A 27,852-nucleotide genomic window follows, 5' to 3' on the forward strand; every position below is an offset into this window, starting at 1 on the left:
CGCCGTCCCGACGCCGCGCACTTGTGGAATAAGCCCGATAGTGCCGCAGTTCCGAGCGCCACGTATTGTCACCTGTTCGCTCCGCGTATTTGTGAACCCATTAGAGCTTTGTGTTGTGCTTTGTACGAGTACAATGCGCCCGCTGGCTCGAAGTGCACAAGTGAACTTTCGGACTCAGTAAAGTGACAGTGCGGTAAATAAATACTTAATAAATAAGTAATATTAATAAAACGCTCTCCTTATCATTCATCGTTCACTTTGTACAAAATAAAATAAACAAAACATAATATTATTTAAACTTGTTATTTCTCAAGCTGCCGTTTTTTAAAAACTTCATAAAAATATACGGTTCAAATATCCCAACAATATCAAATAATTATAAAACTGTAATTTTACATTAAATTTAATGTTTGTTTTCTGTTTGGTATTTCTGGTATATTATTTTAATTATTCAAACCAGTTATTTTTCAAGTTCAAAAATTTAAAAAATATTAAATTTCAATATTTCAACAGTAATAAAAATTGTTAAACCCGTAATTTTACGTTAAAATAAAAGAAGTATTTTTACTGTTTTTAAGATAGTCAGTTAAATTGTTTAATTGTTTTGTTTATTCGAAGATATAAAGTATATATACATTTTTTAATTGCAGCGTTAAAATGCATAAAATTTATCAAAATAAAAGTTCGTTTGCTTTTTAAAAGTTTTAATCAAGTAATAATTTATTACTGTTTGCATGTTTTTATTTTATTAATAATACATATGATTAAATAATATAAAAACACAATGCCATACAAATTTTAAGTCGACATATTATGAAATAAATATGAAATAAGTTTCACATTAAATATAATTTACGATGAAAGATTAAAAAAAAATCGTACTGGTTCGATTTCAGCTTTTTATTTTTTCGAAAATGATTTACATTTGCTTTGCTTTGATTTGAATTGAATGATGTTTTTCCAAAAAAAAAAACTATTTTTAATGTGTACCTATAGATCGACTTTCTCCTATCAAACGTTGAAATTCCAGTATCGTATTCTTGCACCGAAACATAAAACAAATATCTAATATGAGGCATCAAATCCGAATAATCGCAAGTGATATAAAATAATGTGAACATATTTATGTACCTGCATATCGTGTACGTTATACTATATTGTTTATAGTCTAGTATGTAAAAGTGATGGTTTGGATATATGTTTATATTGCTAAATTGCAGTATCATGAATTTTGTTATAAATTTTAGCGTAAGTATAGCAGCTGAACGTAATGATGTTTCTGCTAAGAAACCATGTTTTATTTGTATCGAAATAGACATTCTTTTGACGTAAGTAATTTAAACAAACCACCTACATCGTAAAATTAGTTTTTCTTAAATAAATATCTTATTATCTAATTAAAACGTTATCGCGGTTACCAAAATAATTTATTGCATAAAAAAACTGAAATAAGTTTATTTCTGTACTTTTTTTTTCACATTCATCTCGATATAAAACAAAAATTTAAAATAATTTTAAATATTATTTAAAATATTGTTAATCCCGAATCACTTATAATTATAACCATTGCTGTATTCGCCGATGGAAAGTAGACATATTTACTAAATTGCATTGTTTAAAATACATAAAATTTAACAGGTAAAAATTTCGGCCACTCTCTATGGGTACAATAAAAAATCAGGTAACTAATTTAATAAAGATTGTTTCCGCAGTTAGTTGTAAAATGCAATCGAGGTAATCGATTAAATTTTATAAGATGTTATAAATTTTTCGACTAAGGTAACAAACTGATCAGGTTATTCGGTTAACGTAATTCGGATATACCGTATTCCAGTACCGGAGCAGAACATTACTTTTATTTAATTCATTTCCAGTTGTTAAATTTCCTCTTCGAGATATAACTATCCTAGTTATGTCTAAAATTCAAAGAAGACTGCAAAGAGATAGCTGTCATTCCAATCCATATAAAAGGATGGAATACAAAATAATATAATCAAAGAACCCTTTGCTTTTATTATGATACTTTTATTATAGATAATCGAATAAATTACCATAATGTTTTGAATATGATAAGGGCACAAAATGTCTGATAGATAAAGGAAATTCAATGGTCAAAGCATTCTGTTTTATTAATAACAGCAAAGTTTTCGATGATGTTTACATAATATAATGGAACAATCGACATCAATGAGCGTATCTGAGCACCTTATTGACCCCTATCCGAAACTTGTTCACGAAAGGTTATGCTGCTGTTATGTTGTACGAGGGATCACATAACAGGAGGGCAGAATAATGATAAGGTGAAAGAAGATTTCGAACCTTCGTTACGCTGAAATGAATTTGTGATCTTAAAATTAGCTTTTAATAAAAATAGAAGAAGCATGTCGCAAATTTGGTTTTCTTTTCAATGAATATAAGAAGACCAAGGTAATAGCGATTGATAGGTTAAGAACACCTGCAATAACTCATATCCTAAATAAGCTGGAAATTGAGGACGACTTCATATACCTGAAATTATTTAGAACTGATCACAGTAAGAAGTATAATAATCATAGCCAAAGATAACATGACTTGCCTTGTTATGTGTGAAGTGAAGTAAACGAAGATGAAAAAAATCAAACCTTTGCCTCTTTCTAATCTTAAAATCATGGTATGGAATCTTGGACCCTCCAAGCTATGGTAAGGCATTAATACGACGTGAACTTATGGACGAAAAGAAAAATTGTGTCCTTCCTGTAAGAGTTGAATGCCAAAGTTAAGCTCTCCAACACGTGTTATCAGCGAATCTTCTAATAGTTTGGACATGTCGTTTGCAGAATCAACCATTCATGCCAATATATAAAAGCTCTTAATGGTTGGAAAAGTGGAAAAAAAAGAAAAGAAGTTGAACTCCAAGGCGCTTGAGCGACCAGATATAAGAGTGAACTGCTTCCTTCTCTAGCCACATGACCCAGGACAGGAAAAGATGTTGCTAGAAGAGTTGATAATACTATACAAACGTATGTATGTCAAAGTAGCAGTTCTAATCGATACTTTCATATTAAACTTTTACTTGATTAATAAAACTTTATAATAATTTTGATTAAAACACGTATATTGATGTCGTTAACATGTAAAATACATCGAAACACGTGTTGTTATTGATTTTAGTGGATTTGAGTATTTACGAAGTACAAGATAAATGTTAGATGCAAAGATGACATGCCGCAAAATGACGATTCAATGAATAATTGACAAATCAATCTCTAATTAAGTCAAAAATATTTAGTATAATCAACACACAAAATTCATAATACATAACATTTCTTCATATCGATGTAAAAATCATGTGGTACAAAAATAAATTACAGTGATCGAATTATTAATAAAAATGTATTGAAAAATTATTATTAAGTGCTTGAATAAAGTGATTTTCTAATATATACTTTAAGAAGATACTGAAAAAATTGGTGAGTTTAAATACTATACTAAATGATACATTAACATTAGCAGAAATTAATTTTTCAATACTACACGAAAAATGTTATTATTTAATGTAATATTTTAAAAATTTATATTTATTTTTTTATTTAAAACAGTTAAACTGCAATATTTATTTAAAAATAAAATCTTACATTTTTTCATATTTTATAAATTTTCTCTACTTTCAGTTATTTTTTTGAACAAATGAATAACATTTAAATAAAATTTAACTCGCAATATTGCATGAAAAAAATTTCAAACGAATCTGAAACATTTTTTTGAACAACAAAATTCAAGACTTCTTATCAACCCATCTGTCTTCTTGTCATTGTAGGTACCGATTAAAATAAAAATGCGTATTTTTTACTTTTATATTCATTCAATATTATCATTATTAATATTAAGCGCAGGAGTATAAACTTTACCTTCATGTAAGTAACGTTTAAGATAACACAGCGTCAATATAAAGAAGTGCTTACTGGGTTAATGAGGATAAGAACGAGAAAATAAACATAAATAATAAAGTAGTCTACAACGACGACATATACGAGTATAATTGAATAACCTATACTTGACCATGTTATTTGCTTGATTGTATAATTGTGTATTTTATTCTCGTTTTTATATTTCAAATAAAATGTAACTCTTCCTGAAAATTTCAGCAGTTACACTATTTCACACAGCTGAAACTATACAATGATTTAGCTGAAAATTCTCGCTGTATTGGCGGTAAATTCCAATGGAAAGTGTTTTATCGAATATTTTCAATAAATATACAAGTGCAGATACTCATATTTGGTTGCGTTGATTTATTGAAATAAGCTTGTTGTTAAAGTACCCGTAAATAACGCGTCGGTTGAAAGCTCCGGTAATTTGTTCTTGTAATTGCGAGCTACCATTTAAACAGGTAGACAGATTTGTAAATATTGACACGCGGAAATTAAAACACAGAAAAATGTGTTCATAAAAATTATGTTGCGTTTTCAGATGTGCCGGAAATATCTTCACTTGTATAAATAAATAAATCTGCGTTAGTAGTCCATAAAAATTCTTCTGACTATTTTAGAAATATAAATTATAACTTTCAATTATATCTGTTAAGTACTTATGCTTAAATAAATATTTTTTAAATGAAACAAATCAACAATGATTTTTTTACCTTACATGGGTTTTTAAATAACACTTTCAGTTTCGAGAAAGCAGTCCTAATATCAAAGTGTGTTTTTGCTAATGTTTATATTTTTATAGCGTAACACATTTAAGGAATCTTATGTTATGCGGAAACCCACCAAGCCACCTAATGTGAGTTGTTGGTGAAAATCTTTTTTTTCCTATTTAAAGTTATTTACATCTTGTTTGTAAAACAAAAAAACTGAACTTAAACTAGCAGAATAAATTTAAAACCAAATTTAGAAATATTTGTGACCATACTAATTAAATTACACATTTTTTTTCAATGTGATTGCTGACACCTCTTGCTAAAATGACAATTTATCTTTAAACAATATGTCGAGTTTGTTTAAATTGATGAGTTAAACAATTTTGTTTAATAAAAACATTCCATTAATTATTATCGATGTCTCAACAGAGACCAAGCAATTGGTGATAGAAAAAAATACAAAAAGTAAATTGCTACACATCATAGCAAAAAAGTAAAAAAGATTATCTAGGAGTTCCAAAAAAATAAAAAGTGTGGTTGTCAATCATGGGCAGAATGGTGAATGCGTAAAGTGATCACTAAACCACCCTATGACAGGTCATAAACCCTGTTAATACTCAGATTTTTTTTTCTTCAGCTATGGTGTTATAAATACCAAAATAAGATGAAAATGTTGTAAGTTTTCTTGACAAAGTTGTGTGTCTATGAGCAATGAAACTAGTAAATTGCACCTTAAAAAATATCAATGGCTATTGCTTTAGAATTACTTAAATAATATGAAAATATTTTAAGTTGTTTTTTACAAAGTTCTGTGTCTATGAGGAATGAAACTAGTCAGTTGCACCTTTTTTTAACTATTACCAAAGAATAAGATCGAAATATTTTAACTTTTGTTTAAAAAGCTCTGCACCTATGAGGAATTTAACTAGTCGTTCCTTTATAAATATATTTTTTTACTTTTACTAAATAATTACTTGAATTATAAGAAAAAATTGTATTTTTTCTTGACAAAGTTTATGTGTCTATGAGCAATGAAACTAGTCGGTTGCACCTGCTAAGTTTAGGAATATTGTGATTTCCTTTATATTAGTAAAAGTACCGTCATCAATAATAACTTTCAGACAGGTTGTGGTAAGTTGTTGTTTCTTACAAAATTAATCAAATGAAAAATTAGAAAACTTTGTAAAGCCATTTATTATTATTTGGAATAAATTGGTCGATCTTGAGCTTCGATAAACATCGGTTAGGGGGAGTTTCATTGATACGAAAAAACTTTCCGGCTTCTCTGGTTTCATCTCGATAACAGTAAGCTCATTATTTTTGCTAAATAATCTATTTGCTTTTTGAGTATTTATCCGGCTACTAACTGCGTCAGTCTGCCATGGTAACGGATTCGGTTCCCAGTGAGTTTAATATAATTATAAAATTATGTAAGTTAAGCAAAGAGTTGGTAAAATAATGATACAAATCGACTGAATACAGTTTAATATATTTCTCGGTGTGGGCCTTTTGCTGGTGCCTTAGGGTCAATTTTTATTTCAAAACAAAATAATAAAGAACCCAAACTTTCATTATCAACTCATTTTTTCTTACTTACTTTGCTTCATCATTTGAAAAATTGGAAAGATTTGTTTTTGGCGAATGTCCAGAGAAACGTTAAAATGTATCGTTTTTAAAGAGATAAAAAAAATTTTGAAGGACAACAAAACGAACAATGAAAAGTATTTATTTTCTCGTCGTCTGACTATTGTTTCAGTAAGAATTAAATTTTACATTCTTAATTTAGGGAATAAGTAGTTTTTTTAGCATTAAAAATGCTTAAAGGCCCCTATGTCCTGCGCCTCAACTGATTCCTGAATTCCAGACAATTCGCGTACATTTCCAAGATGGGACAGTTGCTTTCTGCCGATGCCCGACTTCTTTTTATAATTATTTTATAATTACTACTGGACCCCCTCTTTTGCTTATTAAAATATAATAAATATCTCCTACCCGCTCTTCATTATTCAACATTCCCAATTCTCAAATTTAAGCTAAGTTTTACATTCGGTGTTTGAAAATAATTGAATGCATCAAAAAACGTATCACAAAAGTTTTTTTTCTTCTTTTTTAAAATTACATAATGGAATTTATTAATTCAACATATGGGAATGTTAGTGATGTGTATCTACAAGTGTTATTAGAGTTTCAGAGAAGGTTTCAGGAAGATACAAATACATACACATTTGTGTATATTTGTATATATATAATAATATTATAATAAAACCCCAATGGTTCATAGGGCTTACTGCTTCATATAAACGCTGTGTTAAATTGATCGTTTACACATGAAGGTAAGGTGATCAGCCCTCCGCTTCAGGTACCATTCCAGGGTAATATTAATAAATCTTACAGTGAAAAAATCACTAATATTTATTTGACCCCCCCTGGGAATCGAACCCGGGACCTTCAGAACGGTAGCTGAGCGTGCTGACCATTACACTACGGAGGATGTTTATATTGAATTTAACCATAAACTGTATGAATTGCCTGATTGATATGAAATACTGGCCAATTAAATACAAACCTTTATTTTTCAGACATCAAAATAAAATTAAAATCATATGTGTATTGTACATATCGAAGAATTTTTTTTTTACAATAACTGTGTTGTTGCAAAATACTACCAAATATATCACTTCTACATAAAACATCTTGGGGTGATGATTTTTTTACACTTCATGGTCATATTTAATGTTCTCTGAAATGAGATTAATTAATATTCCGGTTGAAATATCTCAAAAGAAAATTTAAGCACTGCACATTGTTGTACGAGTTAAATAATTTATCGCCCCGAGACGTCAAACATCAGTAAACATTAAAAGTTGGAGAAATTCTTTAAATTAGTTCACATTGTCCGCTCTCACAGAAGTGTTTTATGTACTGAAGTAATGACGGTATTAAAATAATTAATTCCGCTCTGTATTTCGACTATTTGCGAGGAATATACCGTAAAGCACTTATCTTGTCTTTAAACATTAATATTTTGATGAGAGCTTACAAATAACTTGGATTTAATATTGCTCAACGTAAAGGAATAATGTTACAAACGTTTATAATGAAACAAATAGAATTAAATATAAAACAATCTCAGAATGCAAGTATTCTTCTATAAATTAGATAAAAATGATGAATTTCATATAAATTTCTACAAAGAAGAGTATCGTGGCTTTATTTAAACATTTTTAAGAATAAATCACTTTTAAAAATTCACTTTTAGGATTATTTTAAATGCGTATTTTGATGAGAGCTTACAAATAACTTGTATTTAATATTGTTCACATTAAAACGTAAAGGAATAATGTTACAAACGTTTATAATGAAACAAATAGAATTAAATATAAAACAATCTCAGAATGCAAGTATTCTTCTATAAATTAGATAAAAATTATGAATCTCATATAAATTTCTACAAAGAGTATCGTGGCTTTATTTAAACATTTTTAAGAATAAATCTCTTTTAGGATTATTTTAAATGTAAATACGACGTATTTCGAAAACTGGTAAAACTGGTTAAAAACATATACAATCTCCTAGATTTTTTTAAAAAGAAAAGTTATAATCGAAAACTATTTTTTTTTTGTTAAGAAATATATGCAAGTAATTAAGGCATCATGAATGACACAATATTTCTACTAACAAAAACTCATTATTTTTATTTTCAATGTTCTTCGTGGAATCAAAATCAATCATTTAATTTTTTTTCTTTTTTTAAATTCTTTTGCATTAAATGACATAAATTCAAATACAAAAAGAATATGAATGAAATATAAATATAAATTTAAAAAAAATATCCCACAAGGCATGACCTGTGTGTGGGTATACAATATAATTTAGGTCATACTAAAGGGTATAAGGGTATAGGTATTTTAAGTAGAACTATAATAATAGTGTTAATATAAAATACAAAACAATTACTGTTTTTAAAGTGTTAAGTACTTAATGCAAGGAAATCTATTTGTTTTCAATTTTATAATCTAATTTGTTAATAATTCATGGTAAAATAAAAATCAGCAAAATGCAGTATTTCGACAACTCCTATCCAAAAAAATAAGGTTAAAATGCGCGTAATATATGTGTAAAATACTATACTACCCTAATAATCGATTTAATAATAGAATGTATATTAATTTATTACTGTAAATGTATTTTTTATGACCGATTCGATGTATAATTTCACAAAATAACTAATTTAGATGACAATCGGGGAATGTATACAAAATTGTCATCGAATGACATTTATATCACATGTGTGGTGATGTGAAGTATTTTGTAAGGTTAAAATATAATTTTTAAACAGATTTTAAGTAAACGAACGCTCGACGGTTAGATTCCATACAATTCAATGCCCTGTGTTGTGTTTTGGCTAGCGTTTAATCTCTAATAGCAACCCTTTTGTCGTTTCCAGGTCAGCACAGCTCAAATATTCAAGATGTCTACATCCACGATCAACATGGCGGAGAGGAAGCCTATCATAGACCAAATCATGTTTGAGAGAAGGATGCTGTTTAGTTGTACAGCTCTTATTGGGGTGGGGATCATTGTTTGGATTACAGCTATCTCCACAGATCACTGGTTCGTCGTCCAGGGAGGACACGGTGAGTCAAATGGGTCTAAATAACGTGAAACCACATATAACAACCTATTGAATTATTCTGCTGACTGTTGAAAGTTGCATGATACCGTTAAGAAGGGAAAACACACCGGTAACTAGTTTTATATTTGCATGGTGGACGAATACGTAATAGGTACAAAATGCTAAGGATAAAAATCCTGGATTTGTTGGCAAAATGTTGGATCAGACACCCAGAGTCACCTTTAGAATTCACAGACTGCGAATCTCGGGAAGATTAATGCGACTTTTCTTTCAAGTCACGTAAATCCTTTCAATAATAATGACATGTTCCAATTCAATTTGATGAAAACAAGCCTAGTTATGTAGGTACGTTTTTAGTGGAAAAGAAAGTTAATGACCTACAAAGAAGTGGTATTTTCGAGGAAAGAGTCTCCAAGAAATATTTTTCGAAATTAAGAAAAAATTATATTTTTCTATTCAATACTTTTTTTATTCGAAATGTATCTTCTTTAGTTTAAACCTGGGGTAGGGTTATTGTGGTAGTGACTCAGTCTGATTATGTCGGTAATGACGAAACCCGGTCACTAGTTAAAACTGTAAAGTTGTTGTTTTATTATATTTACAAATCCACTTAAAAAATATTTTATTTCCAAATTTCTATTCTGAAAATTTATGATTAGAGATCTTTCATTAATATTTTTTTTTAATAAAAATATATTTCCATAGATACACTTAATATTTACTATTATCGTAAATAGAGATATATTTTTCCAAATGTGGTCGGTAAAAAATATTGACGTTGAAAAATAGGCGTCGCATCAGATAAGTTTGGGAATCTTTAGGTAGACCTATTTAAAACCGATATTATCATACGTACCTATTTGTAGAATGTAGATCTTGTCATTATACAACTTGTCGTGCACCGAATGTCCAATATCAAATTCTCTTTTTAGGTATTTTCGTTCCTCAGACCGGAAGGTATTTCGTTAGCAGTCACTCCGGTCTGTGGAAAGTCTGCAGATCGGTTCTCGTCGAGACTCCTGAACAACTCAAAGCCAGTGTTGCCGGAAGACCGTTCATAACGACCACTAAATCTACCACAACCATTGCGCCCGAGTTGAACTCCTCCCTCACAAACAACACTTCAATCATTCCTATCAACAGTTCGATATCAAACACCAATGAAAGTTCTTTATCTAATTTGACACAGCCTTCAAACTCATCTGCTATTAACAATTCAACGAATACCACAATAATACAGACTACTCCCATGCCTATCCTGAATGCATCGATGGCTGCCAAAATGATCAAATTTCGTAAGTATATAAATAAGTATTTTAAGGGGGTGAAAATTTTAGGGGTTCAGGTGACAAATGATTTAAAATTATGAAAATATGTATACTTCACAATAGATTGCTAGGGAGAGTTGACATTAATTTTGTTTATTGATTCGGCAGTCACTTTGTGGTAAAATCTATCCATTTTTAATTTAAGTTTTACTTTTTAAATACCACGATTTCCTTAAATCCACAGTGACACGTGTTTCGCTGCATTCCGCATCATTTTCAAACACCATGTGTGAAGCTAATTCTAAATTTCAGAGTTGGGTCCTTGGGACGTTGAATGTTGAAGAGGGGGTAGGAGCTGTTTCTTATTTTTATTTATTAAATTTATATTTTATTATATATTTTTTAATCTCCTTTCAGTGGGAACATAGACAACAAGGGGGAGGTTTTAATCATTGGCATGTTGTTATTGTTATTTATACTTTAATGAGTTTCTTTTGTTTCAAAATGTTTAATTTTATGGCTTTTTCGTATTAATTATTTTAAGGATTTCTACAAAATTAAATAAATAAATAAAAATAAGAAACAGGTTCTACCCCCTCTTCAACCTTCAACGTTCCAAAGACTCAACTCTGAAATTTAGAATAAGCTTCACATACGGTGTTTGAAAATGATGCGGAATACATCGAAAAACGTGTCACAGTAGATTTTAATATATAGTGGTATTTACTAAGTAAAACTTAAATTAAAAATGGATGGAGTTGACAGTGCTTAGAAAGAGTAAACTCTTAAAATTGACTGAAATAAACAGATTAAATTTTACTTAAAAGCGTTAACTATGGCTTCTGGAGTTTAGTAAAAGTTTATTCGAAACACAACTACAATGGCTGGTTCTAGTCTTTTTGGTTCGCCTCCATGTGTTACTGCTCTTGATTGGGTTAAATGTTTTTTCGTGTCATATTTTTTTTTTATATTTAAAAAATATTATAACCAACTATTCAATAAATTAATATGAAGTGGCGCAACATTATCGTACTGTTTATTTTAGAAGAGTATTTTCTATGGACCCTAGAGCATTATTTCGAAACATTCATTCCATGGATTTACTCGAATTTTTGATGCGAGTGCCTCATGTAAACATATTCTTCCACTTAAATTAAACATCATGTGTTAACCACAAACAAAATGTTCCATTGTATTCAAAGTAACATGGAATAGTTTTCTCTCTTACACTGCGTCGTATTGACGCACAGTTATCTTGATCGTAACGTTATGGTAGTATTAAATTTTTAATATTAGTTTGGAAATTCACTAATATCTCTTTTTACCACTTCCCCTTGGAATCGGACCAAGGACCTCAAGTAACCTAAACCAACCATTACACTACAGAGACAAATAAATAATAATTAGAATGGTTAATTTAAAAATGATCTATAAGATCTAAATAGTAATATTTATCACATTATCTATGAACTGCCAAAAAAATAGTATATCTTTAATATGTAATAAATCTACTTTTTTATAACGAAGGTACTTCTTTGAAAGGATTTCGATTAGCCTGGCGTAACAGAAAGTTAAAACTTTTTCTTACAAATTAAAAATATTAAGCGAGCGCTAAAATTTTTAGATTCTTTGTCGAAAATCGTAAAACAGGACTTGCCTTGCTCGCAACTTTCTGATAAGTTAGGGTTTTTTATCTTTCTTCTGCTCGGGGTTTAGCGTAGAAACAATAGAGAAACCGGGATAGATTCAATATAAGAAGAATGGAAGTTTACGGTCGCGGGGAACTTTTCATCTGATTACCTCCAGCTTGGTGTTTCTTATTTTTAACTTTTCAGAAATCTTATGAAATGTGCAGCAGCGCGCTTGAACCCGTATCCTAACTTAAATCCGCTTCGGATTTTACTCCGTCTCAAATTGTCGAAGGGAAAAATCACTCAATGAAAAATAACCAAAAAACATTTCTCCGTTTAAAGAAAAAGTAAAAAATAATATATGTACAGTGAATCTACAGTTATTTTACATCTAGTTGTTATATATTATTAAATTAAAACCTATATTTTTAGCTTTTCCACTTTATTTTTATTTGACCAGCGACCGGGTTTCGTCGTTACCGACAGCATCAGACTGGTGATGTCGGTAACGACGAAACCCGGTCGCTGGTCAAATAAAAATAAAGTGGAAAAGCTAAAAATATTGGTTTTAATTTAATAATATATTAAAATGCAATTCTATCACGAAGTGTCAGTGGATAGTATAAATTCATCTAGTTGTTATGTTGGCTAACTAAATATAAATCAGGGGTAAAATAAATATGAACATAAATAAAATAAAATAAAATAAATATGAAGTAAAGTACATTGTGTAAATTAATTAGTATAAATATGTATAATGTCAAATAAATATGAACACAAATAAAATAAAATAAAAGAGATATGTAGTATAGTAAATTGTGTAAATTAATTAGTTTAATATGTATAAAGTAAAATAAATATGAACATAAATAAAATAAAATAAAAGAGATATGAAGTATAGTAAATTGTGTCATAGAATAAACGATTTTATTACAATATACCAAAGCAGAGAGAACCAAAACAATTTTCAGTTTCGGAAATCGCTGAAATGATCACAGAAAAAAATATATGCCTGAAGCAACAACAGTGTCATGTTTAGCATACTGAACCAATTGTATGTTCCATTGCAATTATATGCATCGATTGACACTTTCACGAATGAAAAATTTCAACTGTTGATAAAAAATTTTCGTGCCAACTGATCGAATTCGTTTACATTTGAATATATTGTACGCTCGGGGCAAAAGCTTTTTACTGCCCTGAAAAACGTTTTCACTGATTCATTTTTTAAATAATTTATACATTTTACAGATAACATAAGGAATGATTTGAGATTATGTTTTTTCCACCAATTTTTAATAAATTTCAGATAAAACACCTGTTTTTTTACAACTAATTATTTATCGCGTATATATTTACGAGTTTATATAAACTATATTTTTTTTTTCGTTATCGTTATTTTTTGGAGCAGTTAAATTTTTTGAAACAGTAGCATTTGTATCTTATATTTAAAAAAACCAAAGTTAATTCCAACTGGTATTCGTATTTTAAAAATCAACGTATACATTACGATTTTTCATGTATTTTTGTAACATAAATTGCACATACATAGATAGTAATAGTCCTAGTTGGACTGTATTTTATGGACATACTCGCACATTTAACAAACGAGCAGGAAATTTCGTACTGGACGTTACAAAGTTAAACAAAGTTTAAAACTAATAGTATACAGACAAAGGGTGGACGAACAAATCATCAACATTGTGAATTCAATTTGTTCTTTTCCTCCAATCAGACTGTAAGGGCGTTTTTTTCTATTCGTTGTTATAATAATACATCTGATTTAAAATTTTCAGCTTTAAAAACAATGTCGGAAAAGGTACCACCCATCATTTGAATATCTATTTACATAAACTTAATAATAATAATAATAATAGAATAGTTTATAAAATATAATAAACCTAATCAAATACATATACATATATACAGGGATGTACTTGTATATCCCTGTGTACATGTATTTATATATATATATATATATATATATATATATATATATATATATATATATATATATATATATATATATATATATATATATATATATATATATATATATATATATATATATATATATATATATATATATATATATATATATATATATATATATATATATATATATATATATATATATATATATATATATATACACGTATATATAAGAATATATATTTAAATAATTATTGGCAATGTTGGCAAAAATATACGCTACGTACATAGTATATATCTTGAATTGTTTGAGTATAAATTTCTAGTAAATCCTCGTTTTTCTCCGCCGTTACATCCTAAATATTATTGAAATCATCATTATGCCGGCTTCCCCATTAAATTCTTCCTCCCCCCAAAGCTCAGTATCCTGTAAATCTCGGCAACAAGACACAAAGGAATCGCATTATTACAGTATGTAATAATATTTTCTATCCGTTTTCGGGAGGATTCAAAATATCATCCTCTTCATCCAAATCCCTTCTGGGCTGACCTTTTATCTTGTTTTATTATATTTTATTTAGCTGCCGCTTTATTCCCGGGCACAATGCCGGGGTAAACACAACGGCCGGGATAATAAGCCGGGAAGAAAGGTCTGCTTACAGTTTCCAGATCTAATTACGCGGAGTTCGTTTGTTTTCACGGATAAAAATATACATCTTCTTCGTGTCTACTACAGGGTGCCCATAAATATATTTTTGTAATTGATATTTTAATCGAAATATTTTTGGAGAAAATATTAATATCGAGTCTTCATTTAGGAGTCAAGTATTATATTTTTGGTGATTTGGAAATGTGTTAGTTTTAGTCCCGTTTCATTTTCGTCGAAAAAATTGTGAATAATAATATCGATTTTTAAATGTATCAGAAATATAAAAGAATTATATTATAAAATCTTCTTTTTTAATAACAGTTTTTAATAAAATTGTTTTCATATAAAAAATATTTTTTGTGTTCAGTATCAGGTAAATTCTATATTTAACACAAAAATTGTAGGTGTGTCCAAATCCCTCTTCACAATTCTAGGTTTCTCAACTATGAAGTTATTTTTACAATTCGTTATATGTAAATGAAGAAGAATATGGAAGTCTGGGTAATAACAGGGCTTAAGAACTCAAAGGTCTGTTTTAAACTCAAATACAGAGCATCATGAGATTTGTAATACGTAGAAATTTATTTTTAAATTTAATTTCAAAGATAGAATTGTGAATGTTACACATGTGTAAAGTGATCACATAACTAGCCTATGCCAGGTATTAAGGCCTTTTATACTTTGGGTGGTTATTTTATCAGGATGTGTAAAGAAAAAATATTTTTGATATAATGTTACACCCGAAACGCAGAATTAATTTTGATGCTTCAAAGTTATTAACGATCATGTCAAAACTCCATTATTTCTTCAATTGTGTGCAAAAAACATACTTACGACTTTTTATTTTAAAATGTAATGTTTGTTAAAAAAATTTGGGTTTGACATTTTTTATTATTTAATGTAAGATTGGTTTTATATACGGAATTTCTGGTCCCCCTGTAACAACACAAGCGGTATATACAAATCCTTAGTCTATGAGCAACATTTGAGAATTCAATGCAAGGTGTTGCTGATTTATATCAAGGAATAACAATGGTCCTTAATTATACAATAATTTATACCATTTCAACACTTTTAAATGTGTATTATTAACACTTCATCATTAAAAGAATTACTTAAAGATTTTCCTTTTGAAACTTTATTGTATTATGCGAGTACATTTATGTAAAAAAAAATTGGCTTATCTTCTCTTTCGACTAGTGTATTTCCGATGGTAAATATTGATGCCCATACGAAAACATTATTATTTATTGATTTTTCATCAACTTAATAGAATAAGATTATGATTATACTAAAAAAACAAAACATTTTTTTAGAACCACTTATGAGTTTATAAATATAAACACGACTAGTTTTAAAAAGTACATAATTTTGATAAATGCAAACACAAACAATTAATTTTTTCACCTTTTGATGAAAACGTCTGTAATTCTTGAAATTTGTTATTACTGGTTAAGTGATCACTTAACACACGTGCAATATTCACTAATTGTACCCGTGATGATATATGTTTATAAGTCTCAAAAATTTTAGTATTGTGGTTGTCAATTAATCAGTCTATGACAGGTTATAAGCCTTGTGAATACCCTGACTTGCAGGTTCTTCTTCATCTATGTTGAGATGTTGAAATGGGTCTCTTTACTGTTGGAAAAAAATAATCACCACAGACAGAGAAAATGTATGTGCAATTATAAAATTAAAAGTGTGTAAGGATATTTCTAAGTACCATATTCTTCTTCATCTATGTTGAGATGTCAAGATTTTAATTTTTCCATCGTTATTTCCTTTCGAAACTAGTACCAATTATGAACATCAGTCCCAGGTACACAACTTTCCTTTTCTTGATTGGGGTCAGTAATTGGCAACATTTCCCAACTCTACCTTTTAAAATAACTTTTCATTCGTCACTCGGTTCTTTTGATATAAAAATAAAATACCTGTGTGAGACCACTTTTGAGTTTATAAATGTAGAAACGACTAGTTTTGAAACCGTTCTTATCCAACATGTGAAAATACAAAACGTTTACAAATATTACAATACTAACCTCAAAGGTGGTCTTATTAAAGTGTTTCTTTTTGTATATAAATCATCATAAAATACCACAAATTTCATGTCAAATTAATTGATAATACAATTCCTTGAAGTTATACGTACTGCACCATCTTACAATTTAGCCATATTTTCATCCCCTCGCTTTCTTTTGATATTTAAAAACAACTTTCATCAACAATTTTTTTTTATTTTGATATTTAAAAAAACCAAATTTATTCCATAAATTTTGCGTTTTTGAATATTATAATTTTAAATGTCTGCCTCCGTAGTGTTAGCGCAATTATCTGCAATACTGAAGGTCGATTCCTACAGAGAGTTTAAATAAATACAAGAGATTTTTCACTCGAATATTTTTTTTAATCCCCTGGACTTGCGCCTGAAGCGAAGGACTTATCACCTTGCCTTCATAAAATTAATGATCGAAATAACACAGCATCATTGCGATGCAGTACCCTATGCACTATTGAGTACGGATAAGGGTTAGAAGAAGAAAATACGTTTAAAACATTTTGGTAAAAAAAAAAACACTATAAAGTGTACCTACCTAATAAGTACAACATTTTGCGTGTGTTCATAAATCTGGATTATCTCTAATCAAGAGTTATTTTTTACATTACTTTTTGCATCTCAACATAGATAAAAAAGAATATGGTCTGTGGTTGCTAATCATGGGTAGAATTAGTGAATGTTACAAGTGTGTACAGTGATCACTTATACCTGTCTAAGACGGTCGTAAGCCCTGTAAATGCACAGACTTTCATTTAATAAGTAAGTTGTTTTGCTGATTCTCTGTTATTATTTATTTATTTGGGAAAACAGATATAATTTAACTTCACCCCTTTTTAATTATTAAACATTAAGAATTACGAAGTCTTCATTCTCAGAAAATTGAGAATAATATCGGTTTACATTAAAATATTGTTTCTTGGTATCCCTGATTAATATTCTTGGATAAATAAAAGTTTGGCTTCACCCGGTGGTACTCTGACACAGTTCAATAAAATGTATAATACTCCTTCGGGTGTATTTTAATTTGAAAATATTGTGTACATTCAAAGTGTTCTGGGGGAATTAAACCATTTATAAATAATTAAGAGAAGTTATTGTTTACTTCATAGCCTATTCTACCTTCCGAGAACAATATCGGCTTGTTTACTCTGAAGCAGATTCTTTATAACAAAACAGGGTCGTAAGAACTCTAATTAAAAATAATAATTAAAAAATTAAATATAAATATATTTATATATTTTAACGCTGGACCATTATATTTTTAAGCTAAGGACATTCTTAGGACAAATTATTTATTAACCTTTTTTTTTGACTTGTAGATTAACATACATTTTGTTTTGAAAATATGTTATTTTACAAACATAAATCATCGTTCGTTATGATTATTGGTTCTTTAATACTGTGATTAATTGGTTTTTACTTACATATGTACAAGCACTATATGACTTCTTTTTTCAAATGGCTATATAAGGTTTAAGCTTTGACCAATATAATTAGTCTGCTATTGGTTGTAAGAGAGATATTGCTTCTTATAAATAAATCCGCCGATGTACATACATCCTGGGAAAAAAGTTTAATAAATAAATTAATAAACCGTTTAATTTTAACCGATTTTTTTTAAATATTTTGAATAGATTCATTTTTTCAAATACAAATCGCTTGGCTTTGCGTACCAAAAATAATGTTTAATGGAAATATTATTACCATGCATGAGGAGGTATACATCAAAACATTACTAATAAGTATTTTTTTTAATAAAAAAAAAATAGTTTTTTAAAACCTAACCAACTCACGTATTGCTACATTTCTTTATTTATTCAGAGTTTCAAAGAAAAATCGCACCAAATAAAAAAACAAAAAATACGCATTTATGAAAAAACATTAATTATAATGTTATTTAAAAAAAATCTTTGACATGTATAAAGTATATAAAACATACTATTTGCAATGAGTGGTTGAAATCAATCACATTAGAATGATTACACAAATAAGCGTAATTCATTAAAATTTGGTATGGATAATAAATTGCAAAGTCCTAACTCCAAAGTTAGTTATACATCGCATCAGTTTTACATGTTTTTATTATGAGATATCTCAAAAATTTTACATTTATAACTGTTGTTCACACTCGTAAAATCAAAAAAGCAAACCTATATTTCTACTGATTTTGATTAATTCACATATTCGTGCTTGATACAAATCAATCCACAAATGCTTTCGATCAAACTACATTCCTGGAAAAACAAGTTGAAAGAAGTTCTACTCTAAATTTTAATAAACAAAAAATTCAATTGTCTTCGTTATTTACACAGTCTACCGTTTGATTTCATTCAGTAGAATTTTGAAGGAAAATAAAAATGACAACCCTGAACAAATAGGATTATGCCCCAAGAGTTTTGTGGGAGTTTTACAGAACAAGTATACAGTATGTCCGCTTTCTTAAACGGTGAGTTAATTTCGCAAAATATAATATGTATACTCTTGGGAAAATACAAATCTTATACCTTTTCTATGAATAACGAACCTCATCTTATTTCTCTGTAACTTTTGGCGCCCTATTTATTGCGAAAAGGAAAGTAAAAAACGATTTTGATACCTTATTTTTAATAATTATTCTTTTCTTACAATATTTCGAGTGTGTTAATTACAGAGACTTGCTGTATTTCTACGCTGGGCAGTGCGAGAAACAACGGTAAGATAGGAAACGTGAAACTATGGACGGTACAAAGAAGCATGATTGTTTAATTCTTTCGTTTGCAAGGCTTATATGTGTTAAAGACTTAAAGGCGTTCTCGTGAAAAAAACGTACATAAAAACTAGATATTTTATTTTCTTTAATTTTAACCTTACTAACTACAAAAAAATACCTATGAAGTAAAATGATACTTATTTTTTATCATTCTTTTTTAATGTCTAAATTTTAATGTATTTTTTGGATTTTAAACATTAAATAATAATTTTGGTAGAATTAATAATTTTGTTTAAATATTCTAATCGGCTTAAAATGTATTTTCAAACGTATATAGTCATGAACAATAATATATTTTAATGCATTAAATCATGATGGATTTATATAGGTATAGATAAATATATATTTATATATATATATATATATATATATATATATATATATATATATATATATATATATATATATATATATATATATATATATATATATATATATATATATATATATATATATATATATATATATATATATATATGTATATATATATACATATATATTTAAATATATATATATATATATATATATATATATATATATATATATATATATATATATATATATATATATATATATATATATATATATATATATATATATATGTATATATATATACATATATATTTAAATATATATATATATATATATATATATATATATATATATATATATATATATATATATATATATATATATATATATATATATATATAAATATATATATATATATATATATATATATATATATATATATATATATATATATATATATATATATATATATATATATAAATATATATATATATATATATATATATATATATATATATATATATATATATATATATATATATATATATATATATATATATATATATATAAATATATATATTTTTACATAAATAAATATATATAAGAATATTAAAAGACAAATTCTAATAAAATGATTTCACTGAAAATAATAACATTTTTAACAAGTGTATATAACAAAGAGTATTTCGAGAAAAATAATGTTTTTATTTTTTTACTATTTTTTTACAAAAAATGTTGGTAATATTAGTATATAACTACTCACCAAGATTTTTGTCTACCAGTTTCAAAACGAACCCATCTCTTCGTCAGGACAATCAAAGATGATAAAATAAATAAAAATGACTTTTTTATATCTTGAACTGATTTGTTTGCAAGGAAACACATATTATTCTTATTATTTAAATGTATTTTACACTTTTTTTACACATTATCGCGTGAAACGTATCTATCATATACATAAATGAGTTTAGCGTATTTTATAATTCATGAATCAATCTGATGACTTTAAAAATAAAACGTTTATTAAATTACGTCAAAACCCACGGTTTTTATCACAACACAACTAAAAATCAAAAAAATCTAAAAATCATATGGTTGATCAGCCAAAAATAGAATCAGACCTGAGATGATGATCTTGTTAATATATAAAACTTTAAAAAAGTATATTAAAGTCACTGTTAATCAGCTTTTAAAGCACGATGAGCTGAGTAATTAAAAATACTCTGTTTGTAATTTTTTTTACAATAAATAATTCAAATATTTATGTATAAAAAAGCGATTAAGCGCTAATAAACGACTATTGAAGCAAAATGCCACCATGGATAGTAACATTAACCACAATTGTAAAATCTTACAAAAAGAAAAGAGATTCAGTAATTACCATAAAGGCTATTTAAATTATAATTATCTGTCTAATATGACATTAAGATTTGTAAAATTATTAAATTGTTGACACGAACGATTTATTTTAACCATAATACAAAATTATAAATCTTACTCTTTTATTTTTAATATTGACTTTTTAGTAATTTTTTTCATAATTCTAATTCTACTTGTATATTGTGACACGTGTTTTAATATACATTCACATTTTGTCTGTGCAAACAAAAACCCATTTTATATCTATTTGAACAGCGAATAAGATGTTTCTGAAGACTCTGACTAAATGTTCCAATTTACCCCAGAGATGTTGCATTTTGCCCCCACAACGGGGTAAATTGCAACAATTCTCCATCTTTACAAAGATATTAAAATTTATATGTTTTCCCATTAAAATACTAGCCTTACTGTTTGTACTTTATTCCTTAATGTTTATTTGTTATTTGTGAATTTAAAAATGTATTTTCTCTTTCGAAATAAAAATTACATAAATCTTAATGTTAAAAGTGTTGCGTATAACCCCGTCTTCCCCTACTCAATATCATTATCATAATACTGTCAACACTGTAGTTGACAATGATTTTGACTCCTTGAGTCCCAATGTAAGTTAAAAGCAAGAGGTAAAATAGGGTAACTTCAAATTTTAATACGTTCGTTTTTCCTGCATATAATGAAGAATGAACGAACGTGGATATTAATAAAATTCCATTTATTATGCAATAATTCACATGATACGTCGCATAAGATTTTTGAGTTTTTTTATTTAAAAATAATATTCAAGTATACTTTACTGTTAAGCCAAAATAAATAAGTGAGGAATGCAAAGACTCTTTGGAAATTAATATCATTAAGCGACGTTTTCTCGAGTTAAATGAATAAAGCATCAACCCTTTCACTACGAAACCTATTTCAGCCATTGAAAAATGATATATTTTGTCAATAGGTGCTTAGGAATTTGTTTTGTCCGCCTCCGTGGTGTAATAGATAGTGCGTTTAGCTGCTGTGCTGGAGGTCCCGGGTTTGATTTCCGGGGGGGGGGGGTTGAAAATAAATATTAGTTATTTTTAATCAAATATTCATTAAATGTTACCGTAGACTGGTCGTTGAAGCGCATTAGTTGCTTACAGGAAAGACCTTGCTTTCATATAAGTAACGATGATCAATATAATACTGCGTCAATACGATACAGTGCCCCATACACCATTGGATGCGGATAAAGGTTATTGATGATCTATTTCTTTCTGATTGTCTTTTTGGCAACATTTGTATTTTTTCAAACCTTAAACTGGGATTTTAAATTGCTGTTTGGTTATCCGAAAGAAGTTGCACTGAATCATTGCAATTATTGAGGTACATTATTCCCAAAATATATTTCTTAGTTAAGTTTTGACTCCTTTCAGTACTGAAATTGTGCAAAGGGCACTGCATTGGAACTTTCACAAAAAATAAACAATAAAAAAATCCTAAACAGAAATGAACACAAAAAAATTGCTAAACGTAAACTAATTACATGAAAAACCACCAAAAACTTTGTACTTCATTTTAAATGCTTAGAAGCTGTTTACTCGTTAATGCCTAATATTAAATTAAATACGTCTTATATGAAATATAAATTATCCCCGATCAATGTTTGATTGTGTGAAAATTATTGAGATTAATTCGAGTAATATGTTTCACACCTGCCTAAGAATAATTTGTTAAATCAATAGACAGATAGGAGAAAGAGTGTAGTTGATGCAAAAGAGTTAAGGTTACCCGTCCAAAGATATTTTTGCTTCAGGAATTTCATCATCGCTATTTGCTTTTAATGTTGTGACTGACACTTTTATTTAATTATTTATTTTATTTCTTTGTATTTACATTTTAAACTGTGATCAGACGCTTTATTTTAGAAATGGTTCTGGTCCATTTGTCTGAGGTAAAATAGTGCACATTATTATTTTATCTTCTGATAATGATTCATCTCACTAACTTTGTAAATAAATGTGGAATGTATTCTGGAATTTCGGGAAAACTAATGCAAAATATTATTTATGTTCGTTTGAAGTGAAACAAGAATCTGGTGATCTTAATAATATTTCCTCACTGATAGATTGATTGCTGGCAACTGATGTTGCCTTTCAAAATAAAGGTTGCTCTCCTTACTCTCATCCTTGAAAGACATTTCCTGTGCTTTATAGTTCTCAAAGAAAAAAATACTCAATGATGTTTTTTTTATAAATTTTATTTACACATTTATTAAAGGTTAATTTTTGGATTTTGTGAATATTAAAACATCTATAGGGTCAATTTTCTTATATTGTGTTATTTCGTTGGCAAATTCTACCATAAATGTCACCGATTAAGTAATATAAAGTAGACCTTCTAATTGAAGCTTTACTGTAACCGAAATCTGAGAAGTGAGATTGTCAATCATGGGTAGAATTAAGATAATTACACTGTGTATAAAATAATCACTTAAACCGGCCAGTAAAAAGTTGTAAACCCTGTAAATACCCAGGTTTTCACATTTTCTGTATCTGTGTTGAGATATTAGAAAATAAATTAAAATTAAAAAAAAAAAAAAATGTTATTTAATATTTATATTACAGAGCGATACGTTACAATGTCAATGATTCGGTATAATTCGTGGTTCTGAAATACCTTTAGGGATGATGACTCATATTAACGAGGGTGTAAATATATTAGATCATAAATAAATCATTGATTAGCGCCCCGTCTCGATGTAACGGCATAACGTCTCGTGTATTGGCAATTAATTATCGGCAGATAGATCGTTATGAATCTAATATCATTAAGCTAAAGACGTCGCGCCATTTTTATTTATCATTTTAATTAAACGAATTATATCTGCTACATAATGTCTTCTTAATTGAATTTGTTTCGGTTTTTATCACATCATTTCACATTATTAATAATAATGCAATATTCATTTGCAGGGGATACCAAATCAATCTTACTTGTATATGGAAGCATATCAATATATTTATTTGGAGATTATTCGTATGTTTTTAAATTGATGAAACTACGAATTTTGTTACTCGCATCGAACACGTGTCATAACAAATTTTATGAAATTTACGAAGAAAAATAAAATTAAAAATAAATAAATACTCTTACTACAAAGTGCCTACCGAATCAATTAATGAGATGTTGTTTTTATTTTAGGGAGGTGCAAATATCACGATATGTTTCCTACTGATCTGCGAATGAACACAGATCCATCTCTGGATAACGCCATTATAAGTAAGTAATTGTCGGGAATAAAATAAATCCACTTATCCGTTATTTATACGCCATTATATGCTTTTACTTGAACTATTTTATTTTTAAGGGATTTAAACCATTCACAAAAAGAATGCTGCTACATAGATTCCGTAAAGTTTTATCTAATATTTAGAGAAAACCTTTTTTTATTTCATTATGCTCTTGCGTAAATGAAAATTTATAATCTACCTTTGTACTTCGTTTGAAGTTAATTATTCATAAAAACTGTTTTTTCTTGTCGGTATAAACGGTGAAATAAGAATTTATATATTCCATTAAAAATTAAAGTTTTCAGCTCCAGTCTGATTTCAAAAATATATTTTAATAAATAAAAATATAAATGTTTGTTCAAAATCTTTAATCTCCTAAAATTGTTGACTTATTACTTTTAACTTTAGACACAACGTTCCGTTTAAATACCCGCTTCTTTGTCTATAAAAATGTTACATATGACAGGTAAAAAAAATGTTTTAATTAGCATTTTGATATAAAAGCAACATACGTAATCTCCAACATTAGTTCTGACATACAGCGTACTTCTTGATAGAGTTGTCACCTTACATTTTAAGTGTTTCAAAATATTACATTATTTTTTCATGGATTTATATGATTAACATTGCTTCAAAGGTAAGGTGAAATTAAACACACACATTACAATTGTTAAATTCTATTTTTTAATTTAATCAAACAGAGTCACAGCAATACATAGCCAAGAGGAGCGAATATTATTATTTAATAATAATATATAGAATATTTTTATCACAATAAAATTATATTTAATGTTGTTTTTTTTATTCAAATTTTTAAGTTTTAGTTTAATAAAATCATCCATGAAAAATCACTTATATCGGTTTTTATTCCTTTTTTAATCGAACCCTTGACCTCCCGCACAAAAGCCAAATACGCTGACTTTATGGATGCAGACAAATATTGTACAAACCGCAAGATACAGTGAAGAAGAAAAATAAATAGCCCCCCTGAGACGATGTTTTTTTTAAAATAGCTCTTTAAAAATTAGCCATAAAAAATGCAGTATTATTTTTTTTTAATTATACCATACGTTATGAGTATTTATTTTTTCAATCCCAGATTACAGCAGAACTGAGGTGTCGTTTGCAATAATCAGCTTATTCGTCATGAGCATGGGTTTTGGATTCTCCATATACACGTTCTTAAACCCGAGGTACATGTTCAAGAGATTAGCAGGTGGAATCCATTTTATCACAGGTATTACATCTACACATGTTTGTACTTTGCTGCCATTTAAGATTGTTATAAGTGTCAATCATTAAAATTAACCACTTAAGCAATGCCATCAACTATGATAAATACTTTAAAAACTAAGCCATAAGGCAAATATTATATTGTATTTTTTGTACGTTCCCTTTTTTAGCTGCCGCTGTCTTGGTAGTAATTCAAGTCCTAATATCATCAGTAGATTATGAAAAACAATACCTGTCGTATACTCATCCTAAAGGCGCTACGCATGCGTGAGTAATATTTTTTAGTATGGTTATTTAGCATTGATTTGAATATAAATAAAAATTCAACTGACATTTATAAATTTTTTAAGTTTATTCAACAAAATTACGTAGAATAAAGTCTTCATAATAACAAATTGAAATCAAATTGAACAACCGTCTTAGAATATTCAATATTCTAAGACGGTTGTTATTATAATTATAAACTTTTATTTATTTATAACTATTAAATAAAAAAAAGGGTTTAATGAACTGCATTTTTGGATATTGTAATGTAATCATAATATTTACTTCGAGCCATTTTAAAATGCTTTTCAAATGAAATACATTTATTAAAAATGTAATTGATGTTAGTATAGTAAAAATACTAAATAGAATTCTAGAAAATGAGCAATTTTTTAATAAATTAAGATTTTCAAAAAATTGTGAGCGATGTTGAGGGAAATATTCGTTGGTATTTCACCCATTTGTAGCAACATAATATAAAAAAATGTGTGTAATACTTTTTACCTATCAATGGTGCTCTATTTTTTTTTAGTTTAATATAAATTTTCACTATTAAATACTTTTTTTAAATAAAATGTAAGTGTTTTATACTTAAACATGTGAAAATTGATGTAAAAATATACATCAATTACTAATATCACTAATATAAAAAAAATATTTCTAATTATTTAGAGAAAACATGAAAAAAAAGAACTAAAAGTTTGTGAAAATAATAAATGTTTTAACAAAATATGCTTTTAAATTTTTAATGAAAAAGGTGATGATTTCAATAAAAATTAAATAACTTTAAATTTTTAACGTGGATGTTTAAACTCAACCAAAAACTGATGTTCTATTCCATTTAGAGATTATAAGCACTTCCCAGTTAAAAGCAATTGCTTTTATGCATTTAGTATATGTCGGAAGTTCTAGTGCGAAGATTCAATTAAATATTCAATATGTTTTATTCGGTACATTTATTTTACAGATATGGCTACAGTCTGTACTTGGCTTGGATAGTTTTAGCCATGAACGGGTTTGGTGGGTTCTGCTTCATGCTCTATTCGAGAAAACGTAAAGGAAACAAAAACTTGACAGAAGAACTTGGAATGGCCGACGAACCTACCATCATCGGACGATGAATCCTGAAAAAATAGACAAATTAAAATAAATAATTTAACTAATTAAATTCCTTGTTGGCGAGACGTTTATTATTTGTTTGTTGTCGTTATAAATTGATTGTGCTGTTACTTAAATAATTTAATTAGGTAAAATAATAGTGTGGTTGTTTGACAAGATGAATATAAGGGGATGCTTGTGAATTCAATGTGAGAATATTATCCAAAATTTAAGGGAATTGTAAATAAATATTGAAATATTACCGAGTTAAAACTATTGGGATTCGTGTGATGTACGTTAAAAAATGGATAAATATGCAATTTTATGAAGCGAACACAATAAAATGTCAAGTACCTTTTTTATTAAAAAAAACTACCCTTATAGGAAAGCAAAGAATGGAAAGTTATATATAATAAATTCATAACAAACATTTGGACCAATTAAAAGTTAATATTTATAATCTCTATCACTGATGTCAATAAAAATTCTAGTAACTTTTTTTTCATAAAGAATCACCACCTAAAGCCTATGTTTTAAAGACTTGTAGTATATAGAAAGAATTGAGGAGGTAAATATAATCAATTTATAATAAATACTTAGACCAATCAAAAATAAATATTTTTGGATGGAGGGAATCAAACCCACGAAGCCAATTTCACAACTACGCCATGGCGTCAATATGGAGTAGTTATGTACTAAGTTTGGTAAATGTAAATATAATACAAACAAGGAATCTTATTTTATAAAAAAAAATAATAAA

The 27,852-nt window shown here is 27.8% G+C and overlaps 1 protein-coding gene across 5 annotated transcripts; it reads left to right on the forward strand.

Annotated features, from left to right (window-relative positions):
* On the forward strand, window positions 1-27,852 carry LOC148312382 (uncharacterized). 5 transcript variants are annotated; one of them, XM_088277449.1, is made up of 9 exons: window positions 1-193; window positions 3,255-3,449; window positions 9,069-9,258; window positions 10,190-10,552; window positions 19,450-19,491; window positions 24,409-24,486; window positions 25,597-25,734; window positions 25,901-25,997; window positions 26,962-27,852. In XM_088277449.1, exons 3-9 carry the CDS (start codon window positions 9,093-9,095, stop codon window positions 27,113-27,115), a joined length of 1,038 nt encoding a protein of 345 aa, XP_088133575.1. In that variant the 5' UTR covers window positions 1-193; window positions 3,255-3,449; window positions 9,069-9,092; the 3' UTR covers window positions 27,116-27,852. The 5 variants fall into 5 exon arrangements, with proteins under 5 accessions (XP_088133575.1, XP_088133573.1, XP_088133577.1 ...); XM_088277447.1 differs by having other exon boundaries at window positions 3,351-3,449; XM_088277451.1 differs by lacking the exon at window positions 19,450-19,491 and having other exon boundaries at window positions 3,351-3,449.

Source organism: Brachycentrus maculatus, unplaced genomic scaffold (genome assembly GCF_059751285.1).
Source record: "Brachycentrus maculatus isolate JH-2025_06_01 unplaced genomic scaffold, ASM5975128v1 h1tg000042l, whole genome shotgun sequence".
Lineage (NCBI taxonomy): Eukaryota > Metazoa > Arthropoda > Insecta > Trichoptera > Brachycentridae > Brachycentrus > Brachycentrus maculatus.